Source organism: Somniosus microcephalus, chromosome 5 (genome assembly GCF_052327205.1).
Source record: "Somniosus microcephalus isolate GS21.2 chromosome 5, FLI_Smic_1.0, whole genome shotgun sequence".
In the NCBI taxonomy this organism is placed as follows: Eukaryota; Metazoa; Chordata; class Chondrichthyes; order Squaliformes; family Somniosidae; genus Somniosus; species Somniosus microcephalus.
Genome location: NC_140991.1, coordinates 29306023 through 29328134, shown reverse-complemented (window position 1 = coordinate 29328134; position 22112 = coordinate 29306023). Strand labels below are relative to the sequence as shown.

At 47.1% G+C, this 22112-nt stretch overlaps 2 protein-coding genes across 2 annotated transcripts in view; one reads left to right on the top strand and one right to left on the bottom strand.

Moving 5' to 3' along the window:
- The window catches only part of LOC147116977 (uncharacterized), a 61197-nt gene that overhangs the window by 24454 nt on the left and 14631 nt on the right, over positions 1-22112 (top strand). The window contains exon 5 of the mRNA XM_085987194.1: positions 20723-20858. Coding sequence (XP_085843320.1) covers positions 20723-20858 — 136 coding nt within the window. The remainder of the gene's footprint in view (positions 1-20722; positions 20859-22112) is intronic.
- LOC147116978 (uncharacterized) lies at positions 11257-13760 on the bottom strand. The gene is made up of 2 exons (XM_085987486.1): positions 12838-13760; positions 11257-12725 (listed from the first exon to the last, which is right to left on the bottom strand). Exons 1-2 carry the CDS (start codon positions 13010-13012, stop codon positions 11923-11925), a joined length of 978 nt encoding a protein of 325 aa, XP_085843612.1. The 5' UTR covers positions 13013-13760; the 3' UTR covers positions 11257-11922.

Below are 22112 nucleotides of genomic sequence, written 5' to 3'. Positions count from 1 at the left end.
TCCCCAATCACAAGGGAAAACCGCGCCAGGACCGCTGCAGGCACCAGTGCGACTGGGATGTGGAGATGGCCATACTCGGAGTTGGTGAGGACAGCTTAGCTGTACATAGAAACATAGAAGATAGGAGCAGGAGTAGGCCATTCGGCCCCTCGAGCCTGCTCCGCCATTCAATGAGATCATGGCTGATCATCCAAATTCAGTACCCGGTCCCTGCCTTCTCTCCATATCCCTTGATCCCTTTAGCCTTAAGAAATATATCCAACTCCTTCTTGAATATATTTAATGAATTGGCCTCTACTACCTTCTGTGGTAGAGAATTCCACAGGTTCACCACTCTCTGGGTGAAGAAATTCCTCCTCATCTCTGTCCTAAATGGCTTACCACTTATCCTTAGACTGTGACCCCTGGTTCTGGACTCCCCGACCATTGGGAACATCCTTCCAGCATCTAGTCTGTCTAGTCCTGTTAGAATTTTATAAGTTTCAATGAGATCCCCTCTCATTCTTCTAAACTCCAGCGAGTACAAGCCCAGTCGACCCAATCTCTCCTCATACGTCATTCCTGCCATCCCAGGTATCAGCCTGGTGAATCTTTGCTGCACTCCTTCCATGGCAAGAACATCCTTCCTCAGATAAGGCGACCAAAACTGCACACAATACTCAAGGTGTGGTCTCACCAAGGCCCTGTACAACTGTAGCAAGACATCCTTGCTCCTGTACTCGAACCCTCTCGCTACGAAGGCCAACATACCATTTGCCTTCTTAACCGCCTGCTGCACCTGCATGCTTACCTTCAGCGACTGGTGCACAAGGACACCCAGGTCTCATTGCACTTCCCCTTTTCCCAATCTATTGCCATTCAGATAATAATCTGCCTTCCTGTTTTTGACGCCAAAGTGGATAACCTCGCATTTATCCATGTTATATTGCATCTGCCATGCTTTTGCCCAATCACCCAACCTGTCCAAATCACACTGGAGTTTCTCGGCATCCTCTTCACAGCACACACGCCCACCCAGCTTTGTGTCGTCTGCAAACTTGGAGATATTACATCTAGTTCCCTCGTCCAGATCATTAATATATATTGTGAAATAGCTGGGGTCCAAGGACCGATCCCTGCGGTACCCCACTAGTCACTGCCTGCCACTCGGAAAAAGAGCCGTTTATTCCAACTCTTTGTTTCCTGTCTGCCAACCAGTTCTCTATCCAAGTCAATACCTTGCCCCCAATCCCATGTGCCTTAACTTTACACGCTAATCTCTTATGCGGGACCTTATCGAAAGCCTTCTGAAAGTCCAAATACACCACATCCACTGGTTCTCCCTTATATATTTTACCAGTTACATCCTCAAAAAATTCCAGTAGATTAGTCAAGCACGATTTACCTTTTGTAAATCCATGTTGACTTTATCCGATCTGGTCACTGTTTTCCAAGTGCTCTGCTATTACATCTTTTATAATGGACTCTAGCATTTTCCCCACTACCGATGTCAGGCTTACCAGTCTGTAATTCCCCATTTTCTCTCTACCACCTTTTTTGAATAGTGGGGTAATATTAGCTACGCGCCAATCCATGGGTACTGTTCCAGTGTCTATCGAATTTTGGAAGATGACCAGCAATGCATCTACTATTTCTAGGGCCACTTCCTTAAGTACCCTAGGATGTAGAGTATCAGGCCCTGGGGATTTATCGGCCTTCAGTCCCGTCAATTTCCCTAACACCATTTCCCTACAAATACTGATTTCTATCAGTTCCTCCCTTTCATTAGACCCTATGTTCCCCGACATCTCTGGGAGGTTATTTGTGTCCTCCTTTGTGAAGACAGTGTAAAGTATGTGACTATACTTAATACAATAATGAGGAGACAGCTTGGAAGGTTCAACTTAGGTCTTTACTTCATACCAACAGGCGGGAACTGAGGGGAGATCAGTACCCACAGTACTATTTATACCCCTATGGCCAGGAGTGGTACTACGGTATCACTACGCCCTACAAAGTAGTGCTGCCCTGGCCATAGGTTTAAAGTAACATACATATTACATACACAACATTCCTCCCCTTTTAATTAAAACGTACCCGTGCAATTAAATCAACAGATACACCATAACTAGGGCTAATAACATTTGGTAACACAACATACATAACATATTTACATCAGAGTTGTCTACCTATATATATATATAAAAAGAAACATGTTATAGATTCAGTCTCTGAGGAGGCCTCCTGTCTCGACTAGGATAACGTCTTTCTCTAGTCGGTCTCGGTGTAGGCGGCGGTACTTCCGTCACCACTTCATCGCTGGAGTCGTCGGTGTCTGATGGCACATCCTGTGCCGTGGAGCTCACTGGAGTGATGAACTCCTCGCAATCCTGAGACTTCTGTAGCGATGAGCTGGGCCGTGATTCCGCTGGAACAATGTGCTGAGACGTTTGAGGTAGTGAATCAGTTGGGTTTCTGGACTCCACAAGTTGATCAGCATGTCGTCTGATTATGCCGTCCCCTGTATCCACTGTGTACATCAAGGGTCCCTGGCGGGCCTTTATCGTACCAGACCGCCACTTTTCATTTCTATAATCACGGGCCAACACTTGCTGCCCCACCTCGAAGCTCCGTGTCTGTCTGTCAGGAGCCCTACGAAATACTCGGTTTTCCACATCTCTCCGGATGTTTGGTCTGAGCAATTCGAGGCGAGACCTTAACCTTCTATTAAAGAACATGACGGCGGGGGCCTGGTTGGTCACCGTATGTGCAGCATTACGGTACGCGAATAGGAAATTGTCCACCTTGTGTTGTAGTGGCAACCTTTCCTCCCCCATCGCCTTGATGGCCTTTTTAAAAGTCTGTACAAATCGCTCTGCCAGCCCATTTGTAGCCGGATGATATGGTGCGGACGTATAATGTCGCACTCCATTCCTTTTTAGGAATGCTTGAAATTCTTCTGCCACAAATTGTGGCCCATTGTCCGAACAGACTTGCTCGGGCACCCCGTTTCGGGCAAAAATGGTCCTTAAGGCTGCGACCGTCTTTTCGGCTGTCGTTGATGACATCTTTATGACCTCCGGCCATTTTGAGTGGGCGTCCACTACAATAAGGAACATCGCATCCAGGAAGGGCCCAGCGAAGTCCACGTGGATCCTTTGCCACGGCGTTGAGGGCCACTCCCACGGATGTAGTGGGGCTTGGGGTGGTACGTTCTGTACCATCTGGCACCCTTGGCATGCTTTTGCTACTTCCTCGATGTCCCTGTCAATGCCGGGCCACCAGACGTAGGCTCTGGCGAGGCTTTTCATTTTGACACCCCCCAGATGACCTTCGTGTAAGTCCCGCAACACTTTATGTTGTAATTTTTGAGGGACCACCACCCTGGCTCCGCACATCAATGTGCCCCGGCAGACAGACAACTGGTCTTTCCTTTCCGAAAACGCCGGCAATGATGCGTCACCCTGCGCCGGCCAGCCTTTCATGGTCAATTCGTAAACCCTTGCCAGTGTCGGGTCGTTCTGTGTTTCCCGCTCGATACATTGGCTGGTGATGGGCAAGTGTTCCATAACAGCCGTATGATATATTTCCACGGGGTCCTGTACTATCTCTTCGATCTCGGCAGGCAATGGTAGCCGCGACAGGCCATCCGCATTGCCATGCTGTTTGGTACCCTTATATTCGATAAGGTACTGGTGTGCTCCTAAGAACAGTGACCATCTCTGTAGCCTTTGGGCCGTCATCAGGGGCACCCCTTTTGTTGGATTAAATATGGACACCAACGGTTGATGATCCGTCAGTAGTGTGAAACGTTGCCCATGTAGATAGTGGTGGAATTTTTTTACACCCCACACCAGACTGAGGGCCTCCCTGTCGATTTGCGCGTAGTTTCTTTCGGCTGTAGTTAACGACCTTGAGGCAAATGCTATTGGCCTCTCCGTCCCATTGGGAAATTTGTGTGACAACACTGCCCCTATACCATACGGGGAGGCGTCACATGCCAACCTCATTGGCATTTTTGGGTCAAAGTGTGCGAGCACTTCCTTTGATGTAATGAGTTGTTTACCCTTTTTAAAAGCAGCCTCACATGCTTCATCCCAATTCCAGGAGACTCCCTTTTGCAGCAATGAATTTAGTGGATGTAAAATGGACGATAAGTTCGGGAGGAACTTATGGTAATAGTTTATAAGGCCTAAGAATGATCGTAACTGAGATACATTCTCAGGGGGCGGGGCCTTCACTACTGCCTCGATCTTTTCCGGGGACTTATGCAGGCCTTCCTTATCTATAATGTGACCACAGTATGAGATACGTTCCTGGAAAAACTCACATTTCTGCTTGTTCGCCCTGAGTCCGTATTGTTGCAACCGCAGAAGTACTCGCTCCAGGTTAGCGAGGTGGTCGTTATCCGTTTGTCCTGTCATCAGGATGTCATCCAGGTAGCACTGCGTTCCTGGAATGCCCTGTAGGACCTGTTCCATGGTCCTCTGCCATATTGCTGGGGCGGACGCCACACCAAATACCAGGCGATTGTACTGGTACAATCCCTTGTGTGTGTTAATCGTTAGGAGCTTTTTCGAGTCCTGCTTCACCTCCATCTGTAAATAAGCTTGACAAAGGTCAATCTTCGTAAAGTGTCTACCCCCAGCTAACGATGCGAATATGTCCTCTATCCGCGGCAGCGGATACTGTACCGTGTGCAGGGCTGGGTTAATAGTTATCTTAAAATCCCCGCAAATGCGAACCTTCTTTGGTTCCCCCGGCGTGTTATTTGCAGATTTCTTTATAACTGGGACGATGAGCGTGGCCCACTCACTCCACTCAATCTTTGTAAGGACACCTGCACTCTCTAAGGCATCCAGTTCTGCTTCCACAGCTGGCCGAATGGCGTAAGGCACCGGTCTGGCCTTACAAAACTTGGGGTTTGCGTCTTGAGCAATAGTTATTTTTGCTCTAATGTCCTTTAAGGTCCCCAGCCCTTGTTGGAACACCTCTGGCGTTTTTGCCAATATTTTTGACAGCCTGCTTGTAATGGTTGTATCATCCTTGGTGGTTTCTACTTTTATCTTGTGTATCGACTTCCAGTCGAAATGGATTTTTCTTATCCATTCCCTACCCAAAAGTGGTGGTCCACCGTTTGGTAGGATGTATAAATAAAGTCCTGGCACTTTTCTGCTGTTGTATTTAACTGTTACTTGCATTTTTCCCTTCGGGTAAACTTTTTGTCCCGTATATGTTTTTAATTTGATTTCGGTATCCTTTAAGGGAATGCGTTTGAACAGCCTGTTATAATCTTGTTCATTAATTACTGATAGGGCTGAACCCGTGTCCAGCTCCATATTAACTTCGATGCCTGCTACCTTCATTTTAACCCACATTGTGCTGTGGTCCTCCGTTTTGTCTACACCATATAACTTGAGACATCCCAGACCTTTAGGCTCTGCTTTTGTGCCTTCCTGTGACTCGTCTGAGCTACTGTCAGATATCTTATGTATTTTTGTCCTTGCCTTGGTACTGCTCGGATTGCCCCCACTATTGGGTTTCGTACCCGACCGACAAACTTTCGCTATATGCCCCTTTTTCCCACACTGCCGGCATATTTTATCATGAAACCAACAATTACTTTGGTCGTGGGTGGTTTTGCCACAACGGTAGCATTTACCTTTGTGAAATGTCACCTCATGGGTGTCATAGCCGGTTGTGTTTTGTCGTATTTGAGCAGCACCCTGTGCTGCTGCTTCATCTGATGATGCTATTTCCATCGCCTGATCTAGGCTGAGCTGTTTCTTGGCCAGCAACCGTTTTCGTGTACTCTCATTTAACATGCCACAGACAAATCTGTCTCTGATCGCTTCCGCCAAAAAGGCTCCAAACTGGCAATGTTTGGACAACCGTCTGAGCTCAGCCAAATAGGCTGCCTGCGACTCATCATTCCTTTGGTCGCGTCTGTAGAAGCGGTACCTTTCCGCTATAAATGGTGGCTTAGGATAACGTATCAACAATTTGGGCATACGTTTTGTCTGCTGGCTTTTCTGGAGTAAGAAGATTCCTCAGCAGACCGTATGTTTTTGCCCCCATAGAATTTAATAAGGTTGCTGCCTTTTCGTCATCTTTCACCTTGTTTACTACGCAATAAAGTTCATGCCTTTCGACATATGCGTCCCATTCTTCTGTGTCCGCAACAAATTCTGACAACCAAGCTTCGCTGGACATTTTAAAATCTGCTGAAGAGGTTTTCCTGCCTTTTTCCACTAGATGGCGTTTGTTTTTATTTTAAACTGCTGAAGAGAAAAACTTTCCCCCTTTTGTCTACTAGATGGCGCTGTTTTTAAAAAAAAATGTTAAACTGCTGAAGAGCAAAACTTTTCACCTTTGTCCACTAGATGGCGCTTTTCCCGCCTTTTTTCCCTCTGCTGTCAACGGCCTCTCTCCAGCGTCGTTTTTTTTTCTTGCAGCTCCCGTTATTGCCACCGCCGCTATTACAACGACCTTCCCCTCTCGTGGCCCGCTAGTCCTCGTGGCTCTGTTTGTTCCCCAGATCGCCTGCCCGTTCTGGCCCTTGCAGCTCGCGTTCCCCGGGAAGGATTGCAGTTTACCTGGCCCTGGGTGGACTTTTGCCCCGTGTCTGGAGCGCCCGTTCAGCCTCTTCTCTCAGCTGCTGCAGCCTCCGCTGGAAACCTCTCTCTCTCGCTCCATTGCTGCCGCTCCTCCCAAACTGGGCGGCCTCCTTCGGTCGACGCTGGACTCTGCAGGCTGGCTGGTAAGAAGCTTCTCTCCTTCTCTCTCCGTACTGCTACCGATCCTTGTTGCACCGTGTACTGGTGAGTTTGAACGTAACTCATCGCCAGTGTAAAGTATGTGACTATACTTAATACAATAATGAGGAGACAGCTTGGAAGGTTCAACTTAGGTCTTTACTTCATACCAACAGGCGGGAACTGAGGGGAGATCAGTACCCACAGTACTATTTATACCCCTATGGCCAGGAGTGGTACTATGGTATCACTACGCCCTACAAAGTAGTGCTGCCCTGGCCATAGGTTTAAAGTAACATACATATTACATACACAACAGACAGAACCAAAGTATGTATTTAATTGGTCAGCCATTTCTTTGTTCCCCATTATAAATTCCCCTGATTCTGACTGCAAGGGACCTGCGCTTGACTTCACCAATCTTTTTCTCTTCACATATCTATAAAAGCTTTTACAGTCAGTTTTTATGTTCCCTGAAAGCTTACTCTCATACTCTATTTTCCCCCTCTTATTTAATCCCTTTGTCCTCCTTTGTTGAATCCTAAACTGCTCCCAATCCTCAAGGTATGGTGCACCCTGCGCAGGAACATGACAAAGGAGCAGGCAACCTTCAAATTGATAACGCTCCTGTGAAGCGCCTTGGGACGGTTTTTTGTTACGTTAAAGGTGCTATATAAGTGCACGTTGTTGTTGTTGTACAGGTCAGGCAGTTATCGACAATACAGACGATAAGAATGACTGCTTTAAGCGGCCTCAGTTCTCCCAGTGCCTCTTGAACTGAGGCTTCTTGTTGTAACACATAAGCCACCTATTCCTATGAGGAGTTTGATGCAGCCAAACATATATTGGCACTTGTGTTAGCGCCAATAAATAGTCACCAGGCCTTCATAATTAAGGGTATGTGTTATGAATGAGGATTGGAACCTCGCCTGGTGGGAATAGATATTGGGAATCCCAATTTTCCATTCATTAAAATTATCCTGTGTTTCTTCTTCTCATGAAGCCCTGTCTCAGTTGAAATGCTGCTGAAGATCTAATATTACATAATTACTTACATTCAAATTCCCCACATCCCACATCACATTACCATGTTAATGAAAAACCGCTGAATAAAGTAGCAACGGCTGGCAATCCAGTCTAATGCTCATTCCAATCAGTTAATCCATGTACAGTGCATTGCAGTCAGCACAGTTTATGCCAGACTTGGCTACAATAGACAATTGTTACTTCGGCAAAATCTTGAATCTCAAACCAAAGCTACAGACTTCAGGAGTAAATCTGATTTACAACCTCAACAACAACTTGCCTCTATACAGCGCCTTTAATGTAGTAAATCGTCCCTCGGTGCTCCACAGGAGCGGAATCAGATAACATTTGACACCGAGCCACAGAAGGAGATATTAGGACAAGTGGCCAACAGCTTGGTCAAAGAGTTAGGTTTTAAGGAGTGTCTTAAAGGAGAAGAGAGAGAGTTAGCAAGGCGGAGAGGTGTAGGGAAGGGATTCCAGAGCTTAGGGCCTAGGCAGCTGAAGGCGCGGCCACCAATGGCGGTGTGATGAATATCGGGGAATACGCAAGAGGCCAGAATTTTAAAAAAATTCATTCACGGGATGTGGGCGTCGCTGGCTAGGCCTGCATTTAGTGCCCATCCCTAATTGCCCTTGAGAAGATGGCGGTGAGCCGCCTTCTTGAACCGCTGCAGTCCATATGGTGAAGGTACTCCCACAGTGCTGTTAGGAAGGGAGTTCCAGGATTTTGGCCCAGCGACAGTGAAGGATCGGCAATATACTTCCAAGTCAGGATGGTGTGTGGCTTGGAGGGGAACTTGTAGGTGGTGATGTTCCCATGCGTCTGCTGCCCTTGTCCTTCTAGGTGGTAGAGGTCGCGGGTTTGGAAGGTGCTGTTGAAGGAGCTTCGGCGAGTTGCTGCAGTGCATCTTGTAGATGGTACACACTGCAGCCACAGTGCACCGGTGGTGGAGGGAGTGAATGTTGAAGGTGGTGGATGGAGTGCCAATCAAGCGGGCTGCTTTATCCTGAATGGTGTCGAGCTTCTTGAGTGTTGTTGGAGCTGCACTCATCCAGGCAAGTGGAGAGTATTCCATCACACTCCTGACTTGTGCCTTGTAGATGGTGGAAAGGCTTTGGGGAGTCAGGAGGTGAGACACTCACCGCAGAATTCCAAGCCTCTGGCCTGCTCTTGTAGCCACAGTATTTATATGGCTGGTCCAGTTCAGTTTCTGATCAATGGTAACCCCCAGGATGGTGTGTGGCTTGGAGGGGAACGCTACATGTAACCCCACCTGATGCAGGGTCATCCAGACTCGAGTCGACATTGGCTTGTTCTCTCTACACAGATGCGGCCGGACCTGCTGTGATTTCCAGCCAAAAAAAAAAAAAAAAATGTTTTTTGTCTTTTTTTGTTTTTCATACAGACCCCAGCATCTGCAATATTTGACCCCTTGTGACCCCACCTCATTGTTCTTTGATGTAATGTTTCCCTGACTGACCTGTTTGGACACCATTCACACCTTTGACTGCTGTGATTATGGGCCAGAAATTCCAGGCCAGAAGCATGAGTGCGCTCGGGGTACTCACGCTTCTGGCCGTTGGAAATGCCGGCGTTCAGCAGGAACAGCGCATGCGGGGAACGCCGGCATTTCCAGACCTCGAGCGCGTGCGACTGCACAGGCAGCGCTTGCGCAGCGAACTTCGTGGATTTCATTCATGAAATCCGTGAGGGTAAGTCCTCAGAACTTACACGTAAAAAAAGCAAGTGTAAAGTGGTTCATTGGCTGCGGAGGAAGAAACATTTTATCCTGGAGCTTCTGAAAGTCTTCTATTTCTGTTTGGGAAAGGGAGGAAACTTATTTTAAGAAAGGCTGAGGTAAGTTAAAACTTTTTTTTTTGTTTAAAACGGTTTTGCAGTACTGTAGTTAGAACGAGCAATGGCTGTGGGCAAGGCCTCATTGAATTTTTTTTCATAAAATGTTAAATGTATTTTTAAAATAATGAAATGCTTACAGAATGAAATAGTCATCAGTAATATTTAGTAATTATGTATGTATGATTGTATGTCTGCATATTTTCCATTTAGGATGTGCATTTCTGTATGTTTTCCTTTCAGTGAATAAGATGTAGGTCTGTGATACTCATCAGGCGGGAAGGATGTGTTTGCAAGCCGTAAAAGCATGCTTCCTGGCATAGCCAGAGTTGATGTTATAGGCACTCAGTTTATTAAAAGAAGTGTAACAACAATTTCCATTTACTCCGTACAGGTACGTCTGTGTGAGGAGTAGTCCTGTGAGCGAGGAAAATGCCCTGTTGTAGAAATTTAGCCCTGATGCTACTTCTGCATTTGCTGCAAAGAAATAGGAATGCTAGGGAACAACGTGGAAGATTGTGGAACCAGGAACGTCTCCCGATCAGAAGGAACAACTACCCACCAAACAGAGTTTACAGGGAGAGGCGATCATTTGAAATGCTGTCCGAGGAGTTGTGTATCAGGCGGCTGCGCTTCAGTAAAGAGGCAATTGGCCGACTATGTGACATGTTGAAGGCAGACTTGGAGCCACGCTCGAAGATCCACACTGCCTTGTCAGTGAACATGAAGGTAACCACAGCATTGAACTTCTTTGCAAGTGGATCATTTCAAGCAGGCACCGGTGACATAAGCAACATCTCCAAGAATGCTGCGAGGGTCTGCATTCACCAGGTCACAGCAGCCATTTGCCGTAGGATTTCAGATTTCATTCATTATGACTTGTCAACTCGACATCAGAAGGAGATGGCCTTAGCATTTCATCGCATTGCTGGATTCCCCAAAGTGATTGGGGCCGTCGATGGAACACATATTGCACTGAAGTCACCCAAGGATGCACCTGTGACATTCATTAACAGGAAGGGGTATCATTCATTGAATGTAATGATATTATGTGATGCGCACCTGAGGATCCTAAACGTTAATTCTGGACACCGGGGAAGTGATCATGACTCCTTTGTCCTCCGGAACTCTAAATTGTATGATGCTCTAAAGAAATTGCCTACAGGATCCGCATGGATACTGGGTGACAAGGGCTACCCGCTAAAACCATGGCTGATGAACCCCTACCGCAACACCATTAATCAATCTCAGGAGAGATACAACCGTGCACACGTGACTACACGTCAAGTGGTGGAGAGGACAATAGGAGTTCTGAAATCACGCTTCCGGTGCCTGGATAGGTCAGGGGGGACCTTGCAGTACTCTCACCAGAAAGTGTCAAGGATTGTGCTGGCCTGCTGTGCTTTGCACAACCTTGCCCTGCAGGAAGGACTGACCCTTAACAATGAGGAACAGCTGCCTGTTGAAGTGGAGGATGAAGGCGATGGCAATGTGCATGCTGCCAGGCCTCATGGAGAGGAACCAAGTGCCACCGAATGTAAGGCTGCTCGCGAAGTGCTGGTAGCCAACACCTTCACGTGGTAGTTATGCCCTGTACCTAACCCTCCCCCCGCAAGGCAAAGACAGAAGCAGACACATATTAAAGTGCAACATTGACCTTTTATTGCATAATAAAAAACTTTTCACATTCAGTTTCAATGTATAAAGTGAATAACTTGTAAATTTTAAGTAACTTTTATGAACGTAAAAAAAAATTTATGGACAGGAACATCGAGGAAGTGTAACTGGAAAGAATTCGTCGTTACTTGTCTTTCTTCGTTCAAGGATGTTAATGCCCTACTTAATGCAATTTAAAAATGTTAATGTTAACAGTTTTTAAATCACTTTGTAAACAGGTTTAACTATTTGTGTTTGATTCGTAGTGATATAACAAAAATAAAGATGCTAACTACCTCTTTCAACGTTTTCAAACGTGCAAAATGGTAACTTTTAAAAAATAATGTGTAAACATTTTACAGTAATTTTTACCTCCTTACTGCAATACAAACATTCAAAGTGCAAACTAGCTATTTCACAGTTTTGTAACATTTGTTGAAAAAGTTTTTGAAGTTAAATAAATGTTTAAATTCTTTCAACATTGCTTACTGGGTGTCCTTTCCTTCATAAAAAAACACTTGAATTTAAATATGTAATTAAAAATTTAACATTTAAATAAAGTGAAAAATCTAACAATTTAACGATTTGCCAACTGGCCTGTGTGACAGAGGGTTGAAGGTGGCAGAGTGAGTGAGCTGAAAGTGACACTCTAACGTTTCCTGCGCCTTTTCAGTACCCGTGACTGGAGCCCTCCAGATCTACTTGCAATGGCCCTGTCAGATTGATCCTGCTCTTCAGCAGCGGCTTGAGGAAAGGGTTGATGCTGAGGCATTTCTACGCTGCCCTGCATCAAGACTGGCGCAGCTGCTTGCTCCTGGGACCACAGTGGCTCTGCACTGTGACCTGGGGAGGGCATTTGTGCTGGAATCAGCGTTATGCCAGTACTGTTACATACACGCGAATTAAGCATTGCAATCATTGTTTCATTAAGTATCCCCAAATGTGAAGATATCTGATGAATAGAATTATCCAACTGCGATGTCTTTGTAAGATAATTATCATTAAGCACCCCAAACTGCGATGATATCTGATTTAGTGTAATGCCAACGTTCTCCATTCCCTGCCTGAAATGGTCTCTATCATCTACTTCCTTCTCAGTGAGAGAGGTCAGCAATTGGCTTAAACCTGCAATATCTTGCTGGTCCTCTTGCAGGTGCTGCTGTGCCTCAGCTACTCCCACCTGCACTGAAGTGCCCATTTGGTGTCTGCCTGTGGAGCTACAGTCATCATTGACTAGCTCAGAACCACAAGGGCCAGGAGATGGTGAGATAGTGGCCACCGACACAGGGTCTGTACACTCCTGCTGCACCTGCTGACATAGGACAGGTTGCACCTGTTCCTCAACCACCTCAGCAACTGCTGCCATTGCATCAGAAAAACCTTCCCCATTGCCCTCTGTGGCCGCTGACTCCACGCACTGCTCATCCCGTGTGTGAGAGGTACTCGGTCCAGCTGTGGGAAGGAAGCAGAAAACATTTGCTAAAGTAAAACACGATGTGCCACATCACAGATATTCAGCACACACCTAACCTTATTTAACATATGGCTGCCCAGGCCAACTCACATTGAGGGTCAGAAATGCCTGTTTCAGATGCATCTGCGGGGCGATTGCTAGCAAATTCGTACATCTGCTGCACCCGTTCCTCATGTTCGGTCAAAACCCTCAGCATGGCAACACCACCTCCTGTGAGTGTGCGTTCCCTGGAGTTGTGAGCACTTTTACTCTGAAATTGCAGCATAAATAAGAGAATCACACAGCTGCATTTCTGACATGGGACAGCGAAGGCTTTGAAGACTGGCCTGGGTGTTTCTTTACATCTTTCATTGAAGTTTTACAGCTACTAGCAATGCAATCAAGATAACAGAACATTAGGTATCCTTGAGATGGCCCCAAAGCCATAAAGTTTTATTGCTACCTCAGGTGACTTTACCAAGAAGTAAATTGACTGCTGTAAAAGAAAGCCTTTATAGATCTGGCTAACTTAAATTCTAAGCAATGTTACAGTACACTTTAGTTATAGCTGCACAAACCCTGACAGATCGGAGAATGTCACTTAATTTCTTGTGGCATTGTTCCGCTGTACGTGGAATGGTGGAGGTCGCGCTGACAGCTTCTGCAACTTCCGACCACGCTGCCGTCTGAACTTTTCGCGGAGCTCTCGACTGCTCATTCCCAATGATGCGCGGGCGCCTCGCCTCCACCTCGTTGAGGAGATTGCTGAGGTCATCATCAGTGAAGTTCTGACTTCTTTTAATCACGTTAATTGTGCTAATTCCAGCCATTTCACTTTGCTAATTAACTGCAAAGAATTAATAGAATGTTTTCAAGGCTTTAAAAATTGCTTAAATAGCTCCAATTGTCTTTAAAACTATGTAAGAGTCATCAAAATCATTTAAATGTTTTTAAAATTTTACAAAAGTTCACAAAACATTCATAAAATAGCAGATAACTTACTTTCCCTGCAGCTGTGTAACTCCAAAGTCCTGTGCAGCTGCTTGGAGTGATTGGGGGCGTGTCCTGCTACAATGAGACCTTAAGGGGCGTGTCTCACTTACACTGCACGCTCCTGGATCCGCGCTGGCTGCGCTCCTGGGCGGCGTGACGTCATACGCTGCCCGGGATTCTTGTTTCAATTTCTGGAAGTGCAGGCGTCCCTGGAGCTGATCGGCAGGAGCGCGGGGTAAGTGCAAATACGGGGCTTGCACGCGCTGCAAGCCCCGTTCTGGAATTTCTGGCCCTATCTCTCTGCCGAGGTGCGATAAATGGCAGTTGGAAAGGTTACCTGTAAACATCTGACATGATTCTCTGACTATATAAGCTGTGTCTTTATGCATTTCTCTACTTCACCTGAAGAAGGAGCAGCGCTCCGAAAGCTTGTGATTTCAAATAAAGCTGTTGGACTATAACCTGGTGTTGTGTGACTTCTTACATTTCCCCAGGATGTTGATAGTGGGGGATTCAGCGATGGTAATGCCATTGAATGTCAAGGGGAGATGGTTAGAGTCTCGCTTGTTGGAGATGGTCATTGCCTGGCACTTGTGTGGTGCGAATGTTACTTGCCACTTGTCAGCCCAAGTCTGAATGTTGTCCAGGTCTTGCTGCATATGGACACGGACTGTGTCAGTATCTGATGAGTTTTGAATGGTGCTGAACAGTGTGCAATCATCAGTGAACATCCCCACTTCTGACCTTATGATGGAGGGAAGGTCATTGATGAAACAGCTGAAGATGGTTGGGCCTAGGACACTGCTCTGAGGAACTCCTGCAGTGATGTCATGTGATTGTGATAAATGACCTCCAACAACCACAGCCTACTTCCTTTGTGCTAGGTATGATTCCAACCAATGGAGAGTTTTCCCCTTGATTCCCATTGACTTCAGTTTTGCTAGGGCTCCTTGATGCCACACTTGATCAAATGCTGCCTTGATGTCAAGGGCAGTCACTCTCACCTCACCTCTTGAGTTCAGCTCTTTTGCCCATGTTTGGACCAAGGCTGTAATGAGGTCAGGAGCTGAGTGGCTCTGGCGGAACCCAAACTGGGCTTCAGTTAGCAGGTTATTGCTGAGTAAGTGCCGCTTGATAGCACTGTCGACGACACCTTCCATCACTTTGCTGATGATTGAGAGTAGACTGATGGGACGGTAATTGGCCGGGTCGGATTTGTCCTGCTTTTTGTAGACAGGACATACTTGGGCAATTTTCCACAGTGCCGGGTAGTTGCGAGTGTTGTAGCTGTACTGGAACAGCTTGGCTAGGGGCGCAGCTAATTCTGGAGCACAAGTCTTCAGTACTATTGCCGGAATATTGTCAGGGCCCATAGTCTTTGCAGTATCCAGTGTCTTCAGCCGTTTCTTGACATCACGTGGAGTGAATTGAATGGGCTGAAGACTGGCATCTGTGATGCTGGGGACCTCAGGAGGAGGCCGAGATGGATCATCCACTCGGCACTTCTGGCTGAATATAGTTGCAAATGCTTCAGCCTTGTCTTTTGCACTCACGTGCTGGGCTCCACCATCATTGAGGATGGGGATATTTTTGGAGCCTCCTCCTCCTGTTAACTGTCCACCACCACTCACGACTGGATGTGGCAGGACTGCAGAGCTTTGATTTGATCCGATGGTTGTGAGATCGCTTAGCTCTGTCTATCGCATGTTGCTTCTGTTGTTTGGCATGCAAGTAGTCCTGTGTTGTAGCCTCACCAGGTTGACACCTCATTTTTTGATATGCCTGGTGCTGTTCCCGGCATGCTCTCCTGCACTCTTTGTTAAACCAGGGTTGATCTCCCGGCTTGATGGTAATGGTAGAGTGAGGGATATGCCGGGCCATGAGGTTACAGATTGTGGTTGAATACAATTCTGCTGCTGCTGATGGCCCACAGCACCTCATGGATGCCCAGTTTTGAGTTGCCAGATCTGTTCGAAATCTGCCACACAACACGGTGGAGGGTATCCTCAACATGAAGATGGGACTTCGTCTCCGCAAGGACTGTGCGGTGGTCACTTCCACCAATGCTGTCATGGACAGATGCATCTGCAACAGGTAGATTGGTGAGGACGAGATCAAGTAGGTTTTTCCCTCTTGTTGGTTCCCTCACCACCTGTCGCAGACCCAGTCTGGCAGCTATGTCCTTTAGGGCTCGGCCAGCTCGGTCAGTTGTGGTGCTACCGAGCCACTCTTGGTGATGGACATTTTGTGCCCTTGCTACTCTCAGTGCTTCTTCCAATTGGTGTTCAACATGAAGGAGTACTGATTCATCAGTTGAGGGACGGCGGTAGGTGGTAATTAGCAGGAGGTTTCCTTGCCCATGTTTGACTTGATGCCATGAGACCTCATGGGGTCCTGAGTCAATGTTGAGGACTCCCAGGGCTACTCCCTCCCGACTGTATACCACAGTGCCACCACCTCTGGTGGGTCTGTCCTGCCGGTGGGACAGGACATACCCAGGGATGGTGATGTCTAGGACATTGGTTGTAAGGTATGATTCGGTAATTATGACTATGTCAAGCTGTTGCTTGACTAGTCTGTGGGACAGCTCTCCCAATTTTGGCACAAGCCCCCAGATGTTGGTAAGGAGGACTTTGCAGGGTCGACAGGGCTGGGTTTGCCGTTGTCGTTGCCGAGGTCGATCCGGTTTTATTCTTATTGTTTTTTGTAGCAGTTGTTTACAACTGAGTGGCTTGCTAGGCCATTAAGAGTCAACCACATTGCTGTGGGTCTGGAGTCACATGTAGGCCAGACCAGGTAAGGACGGCAGATTTCCTTCCCTAAAGGACATTAGTGAACCAGATGGGTTTTTGCAACAATCGATAATGGTATCATGGTCGCCATTACTAAGACTAACATTTAATTCCAGAATTAAATTGAATTGAATTTAAATTCCAACAGCTGCCGTGGTGGGATTTGAACCCATATCCTCAGAGAATTTGACAGAGCTTCTGGCTTACTAGTCTAATAACATAACCACTACGCCACCCTAACCCTAACCCTAACCCTATGAAGAGCAGGTGACGAGCAATGGGCAAGCCGCTCACCGTCTGGGCTGGCAGCTGAAGAATTGGACAAGGGGGCTTCAGGGGGGTCATCGTAGGGTTGCCAACCCTCCAGGTTTGTCCAGGACACTTCTGTGAGCACCCCGGGAGAAAGAAAATCATAGGGGTATCAAAAAAAAATTTTTTTTCATTTTCTTTGTACACTTATAAAAATATTGTCGACGTGGAAAAAAAGCGGTTTGACCGGGCGGGGGCAGCTGGTCAAGTGACAAAACCTCCAAGAATACGTCCAGCCAGAGTTGGCAACCCTTGTCCAGCGTCTATGGATCAGTACCTCTGCACCCGAGCCTGGATTAATGTCTCCTCAGGAATTAGAGGGGACGGAGGGAATCATGGGGCAAAATCCTTAAAGCAAAATGAAAATACTCATTAAAAAAAACTGAAAACACACCTTGATTTGGTTATTTTTATATCTGTTCCTGGGATGTGGGCGTCGCTGGCAAGGCCGGCATTTATTGCCCATCCCTAATTGCCCTTGAGAAGGTGGTGGTAAGCCGCCTTCTTGAACCGCTGCAGTCCGTGTGGTGAGTGTACTCCCACAATGCTGCTAGGGAGGGAGTTCCAGGATTTTGACCCAGCGACGATGAAGGATCGGCGATATATTTCCAAGTCAGGATGGTATGTGACTTGCAGGGGAACTTGGAGGTGGCGGTGTTCCCATGAGCCTGCTGCCCTTGTCCTTCTAGGTGGAAGATGTTGCGGGTTTGGGAGGTGCTGCCGAAGAAGCCTTGGCGGGTTGCTGCAGTGCATCTTGTTGATGGTATACACTGCAGCCACGGTGCGCCGGTGGTGGAGGGAGTGAATGTTTAAGGTTTAAACGGGTAATAAAAACATTTAAGTCTCTCTTTAAAGGAACTTTAGCACTCGAGTGGGACTGAAAGGGTATTTAATGAACCACCTTCAAAGGCAAGATCGGGCTTGTCCCATTCACTCACAGTGTTACTCTCAGTAAACAGGATAGCAAATGGAGCATTAATGAATTAAAAAAAGCCAAATCCATCACGGACTTAAAAAAAAAGCCTCTTACGTTGTCTCAGCCTGTCTGTGCTTGTCCCTTGCTTTTGAACTCCCGAGGAAAAACCAACTGGCTCTGGGAAGCTTTGTGCGCAGGAAGCATTGTTTCATTTGAAAGTTTGTGGGAATCAGCCACCAGCATAGAAGGAGTTTCACTCCCAAAGAGGCAGACCCCACTGTAGCGAGGAGGACCGCCAGAGTACACAATAAGAGGGTTTGCGGCCTTCGCTGGGCTGATTAGCAGCTCAGTACCACCCGCAACGGCGATCAAACACTTTCTGAAAGGACAACTTCATTCTTATTAGGAATTCAGAGGAGCGAAGCCGTCACATGCCATTACACTCAGGCACAGAAGGTCGCATGAAGAGGATTCAGCTGCTGAATAGAGGTCAAGGGCCGGGGTCGAGTTGTTATAATGGATGATTCCTACCCACAGGAATAGCTGGCGACAGCGTTTTTCTGTAACCATAATTTCTCCATCTTTTGACTTTATCAACCCTCAGGACAGGATGTATTTGCAACAGAAATGTCTTTTGTTTAAAATCCAGCAGTTCCAAGTGATGACGTCTGCCTGATGGCTAAGCTGATTTCGGCAGGATAACAGTCCTGGTTGTTGAGGCAATGATGTGATGTGAGGACATCCTCAGTTCTTAAGGCAGCAGCATCTTCTGGGGCCATAGGTTTCTTTGGAAGGAAGGCCTAGATGGGCCACCTGTTTTGTGATATATGACTCCTCATTCAATGCACTTTGGCTGGGTAATCTGTGATATTATGACTGGGGATGTCCGTGGAAGTCAATGATAATAAAGGGGGCATGGGGAAATCGTCCTGGGTGCCTTCCTTCTGGCACGTTTGACAGTAGTTTTAATACTGGATATTTTCCACTACACTATGGGCACAATTTACATACAGTCAGCTGTTGCTGTCAGTGAGCTAAGTCAACCAGTGGTAGGTTAGATTGAAAGATTGACCATTGACTAAAAACTTAACTAGGCCTGGCAGGTCAACACCGTGGCTATGAGCAGGACAGATGTTGCGAACTTTGTGACGAGTGTCTCACCCCTTGTCCCCTCGGTGTTTCTCCACCATCTCATAGGGCTCAAGTCAGCTGTTTCATGGGCGATTCACCACTTATTGGGCGGGTGCAGCCTCGCTAGCGCTCGAGAAGTTTTGACACCATACAGGACACAGCAATTCACTTGATTGGTGCGCCTGCCGCTGGACTTGATATCCACACCCTGCAGCACAGGTACACTGTAACTGCGGTATGTCAAGGAAGAAAGAACTTGCATTTATATAGCGCCTCTCACATCATCTGGACGTCCCAAAGCACTTCACAGCCAATTCATCCATTTTTTAAAGTGTACTCACTGTTGTACTGATTCCGGGCAGGATAGCGGAAGAAAATCCAGCCCATATTCTCTCAATGTGACACCATGGTATACATTTGCCACATGAGAAAAAAAATCTCAGTTCAAGCCGTTTGTTATTTACCATCACATTTGTACTCAAAATTAGGGCACGTAACTTACAAAAGGTAATACTTTCAAAGGGCCAGCATAGGCACGGTGGGTCGAATGGCCTCCTTCTGTGCCATATGATGCTTTTGGAATGTTTGCTATCTGTTACACAAAAGTTGCAATATAAATTCCCAGAGGCAGTGAAAATCCTGGTGGATCAGAGCAATAACTAATCATCTGCACAAATAATAATTACAGTCCAGGAGCCATTGCGGCCTATCTGCAGGCTTGCTGCCCCGTGCGCCTTCCGGCCTCCTGCCTGGCTGTGGGATATTGGTTGACTTGGGAGTCTGTGTGCCTCTTCCTTTTATTGTCCTCTGGCAAGAGAAGGGAAGTGAGCGGGTCATTTTAATTGAAGTTAACAGAGTAAAACCGGGCAGGTTGTAAAACAGGCGGCTGACTCGATCCCGCGAGAATAGAATCATAGAATAGTACAGCGCAGAAAGAGGCCGTTCGGCCCATCGAGTCTGCGCTGGCTCTTTCGAAGACCAATCCACTCCCCTGCTAATGTTACCCCCCGAATGGTGTTGGTTGACGGCATAATCCCAGCTTCCGTACAGCAAGGGAAAGAGGAGCCCTTATACAAGTAGAATTATTGGCAGAATTATTGGTTTGATACGATTTTGTTTTCTCTTCCTGTGTGGCCTCCATTAGGTAACCGCCCACCCTTGCATGATTGAAACCAGGAGGTTAATATGTGGGGCATCTCTGGGGAGACCCACATCCCATCATTCGCAGCACAGCTTTCCTGAGTGTGGCCCTCGAGTGAGACGTTGGTTGGGATTCTGCCCAACTGACGAAAAGTTAATGGGTAACACTGCACCGTAATACCATTTGGAACTGCTCCTTCAGGATAGACGGGTCAGAAAGTAGGAAGACATTTTGTGTCCCAGCCATGGCTCAGTGGGGAGCACTCTCACCTCTCAGTCAGAAAGACTTGAGCACAAAATCTCAGCTGACATTCCAGTGTAGTAGTGAGTAAGTGTTTCGGATGAGACGTTAAACCGAGTCTCCGGCTGCCCTTTTGGGTGGGTGTAAAAGATCCTGTGCCACTATTTCGAAGAAGAGCAGGGATGTTAACCCTGGTGTCCTGGTCAATCAGCATCACTAAAAACAGATTACCCGGTCATTGTCACATTGCTGTTTGTGGGAGTTTGCTGTGCGCAAATTGACTGCGGCGTTTCATACGTCACAACAGTGACTGCACTTCAAAAAGTACTTCATTGGCTGTAAAGCACTTTGGGATGTCCGGTGGTCGTGAAAGGAGCTATATAAATGCAAGCTTTTCTTACTTTCTTTGCAAGGTCTATCACTCCCCGATCGCCACTATCATGTTATAATACTGCTGTCTCTTTCCATTCGCAGTTGGTGAACCGACATCTATACTCTGGAAGTGCGGATAAAACCGTAAAGTGCTGGCTGGCTGACTCCGGCGAGTGCATTCGAACATACCGGGCTCACAAGCATTCTGTCTGTGTTATCAGACATCATGATGGCATATGTAAGTACACACCTGCAAGACAGGCACGTGCCCGTAGTGGGCCCGTGTAACCAAACAATGGCCTCAATGGGAAGGTGAGCTGAAGGGCGGAGCGTTTTTCATTCAAAGTATTTCCCGTTATACAACGCAAAAGATGGACGGACACCCCTGTGCCCCCGCTGCGATGTTACCGATAAGGCACCGCCCCTTGCGCCCTCGAGAGGCTCCACTAAAAGTAATGGGGTCTGTCTTCTTCTTAGGCAGTCCCTCGGAACCGAGGATGACTTGCTTCCACACTAAAAATGAGTTCTCAGGTGACTGATGAGTCCAATGCGGGACCTACAGTCTCTGTCACTGTTGGGGTTGTCCATGAGGGTCCTGATGTTCCAGGTCCCGAACTTCATTTTAAAGGGTGGAAGATGCCTGTGCGTGAATTCTTTTAACGTGGGGTGGCCGTTGCACACCAGCTACCACACGGGCTGGACAGAGCAAGGTCTTGGTCCAACGGCAAGGGGATCCAAGACGATTGGAGACCAGGCTCTGCTACATCGGCCTAGCACACACACACACACAAACATACTCCTACTGTCCTCCTCCCTCCTTCCTGCAGGTCCTCTCTGCCTGGGTTTCATAGGCTATAACCCTGTAGTAACAAAGGCATTAAAAATTAAACACATATCTATAGAAGCTTTTACAGTCAGTTTTTATGTTCCCTGCAAGCTTACGGGGACTGTGGCTTCAAATTGGCCGTGGAACTGATCTGCAGTGGCCCAGACTCAGGGAACTGCGCTGACCGGGGGTCACTGAGCGTTCACTGAAAAATCCAAAGTGTTGCACAGTCGGTGAAAAATTGTGCATCGTAAGTATACAGTGAATGAGATTGAGTTGGCATAGCAACAGGAGTAGGCCATTCGGCACCTCGAGCCTGTTCCCTCATTCAATCGGATCAAGGCTGATTTGTACCTCAACTCCATTGGCCTGACTTTGATCCAGATCCCTTTAACACCCTAACTTTAATAAAAAATCGATTGATCTCATTCTTACACATTTCAATTGACCCAGCATTCACAGAGTTCCAGATTTCCTCTGTCCTTTGTGTGGAAAGGTGCTTCCTGATTTCACACCTGAGAGAGCAGACGGGGTCTCAGCTGTGGCTCCGTGGGTAGCACACTCGCCTCTGGGTCAGAAGGTTGTGGGTTCAAGTCCCACTCCAGGGACTTGAGCACATAAAGCTAGGTTGACACTTCAGTGCAGTGCTGAGGGAGGTGCTGCACT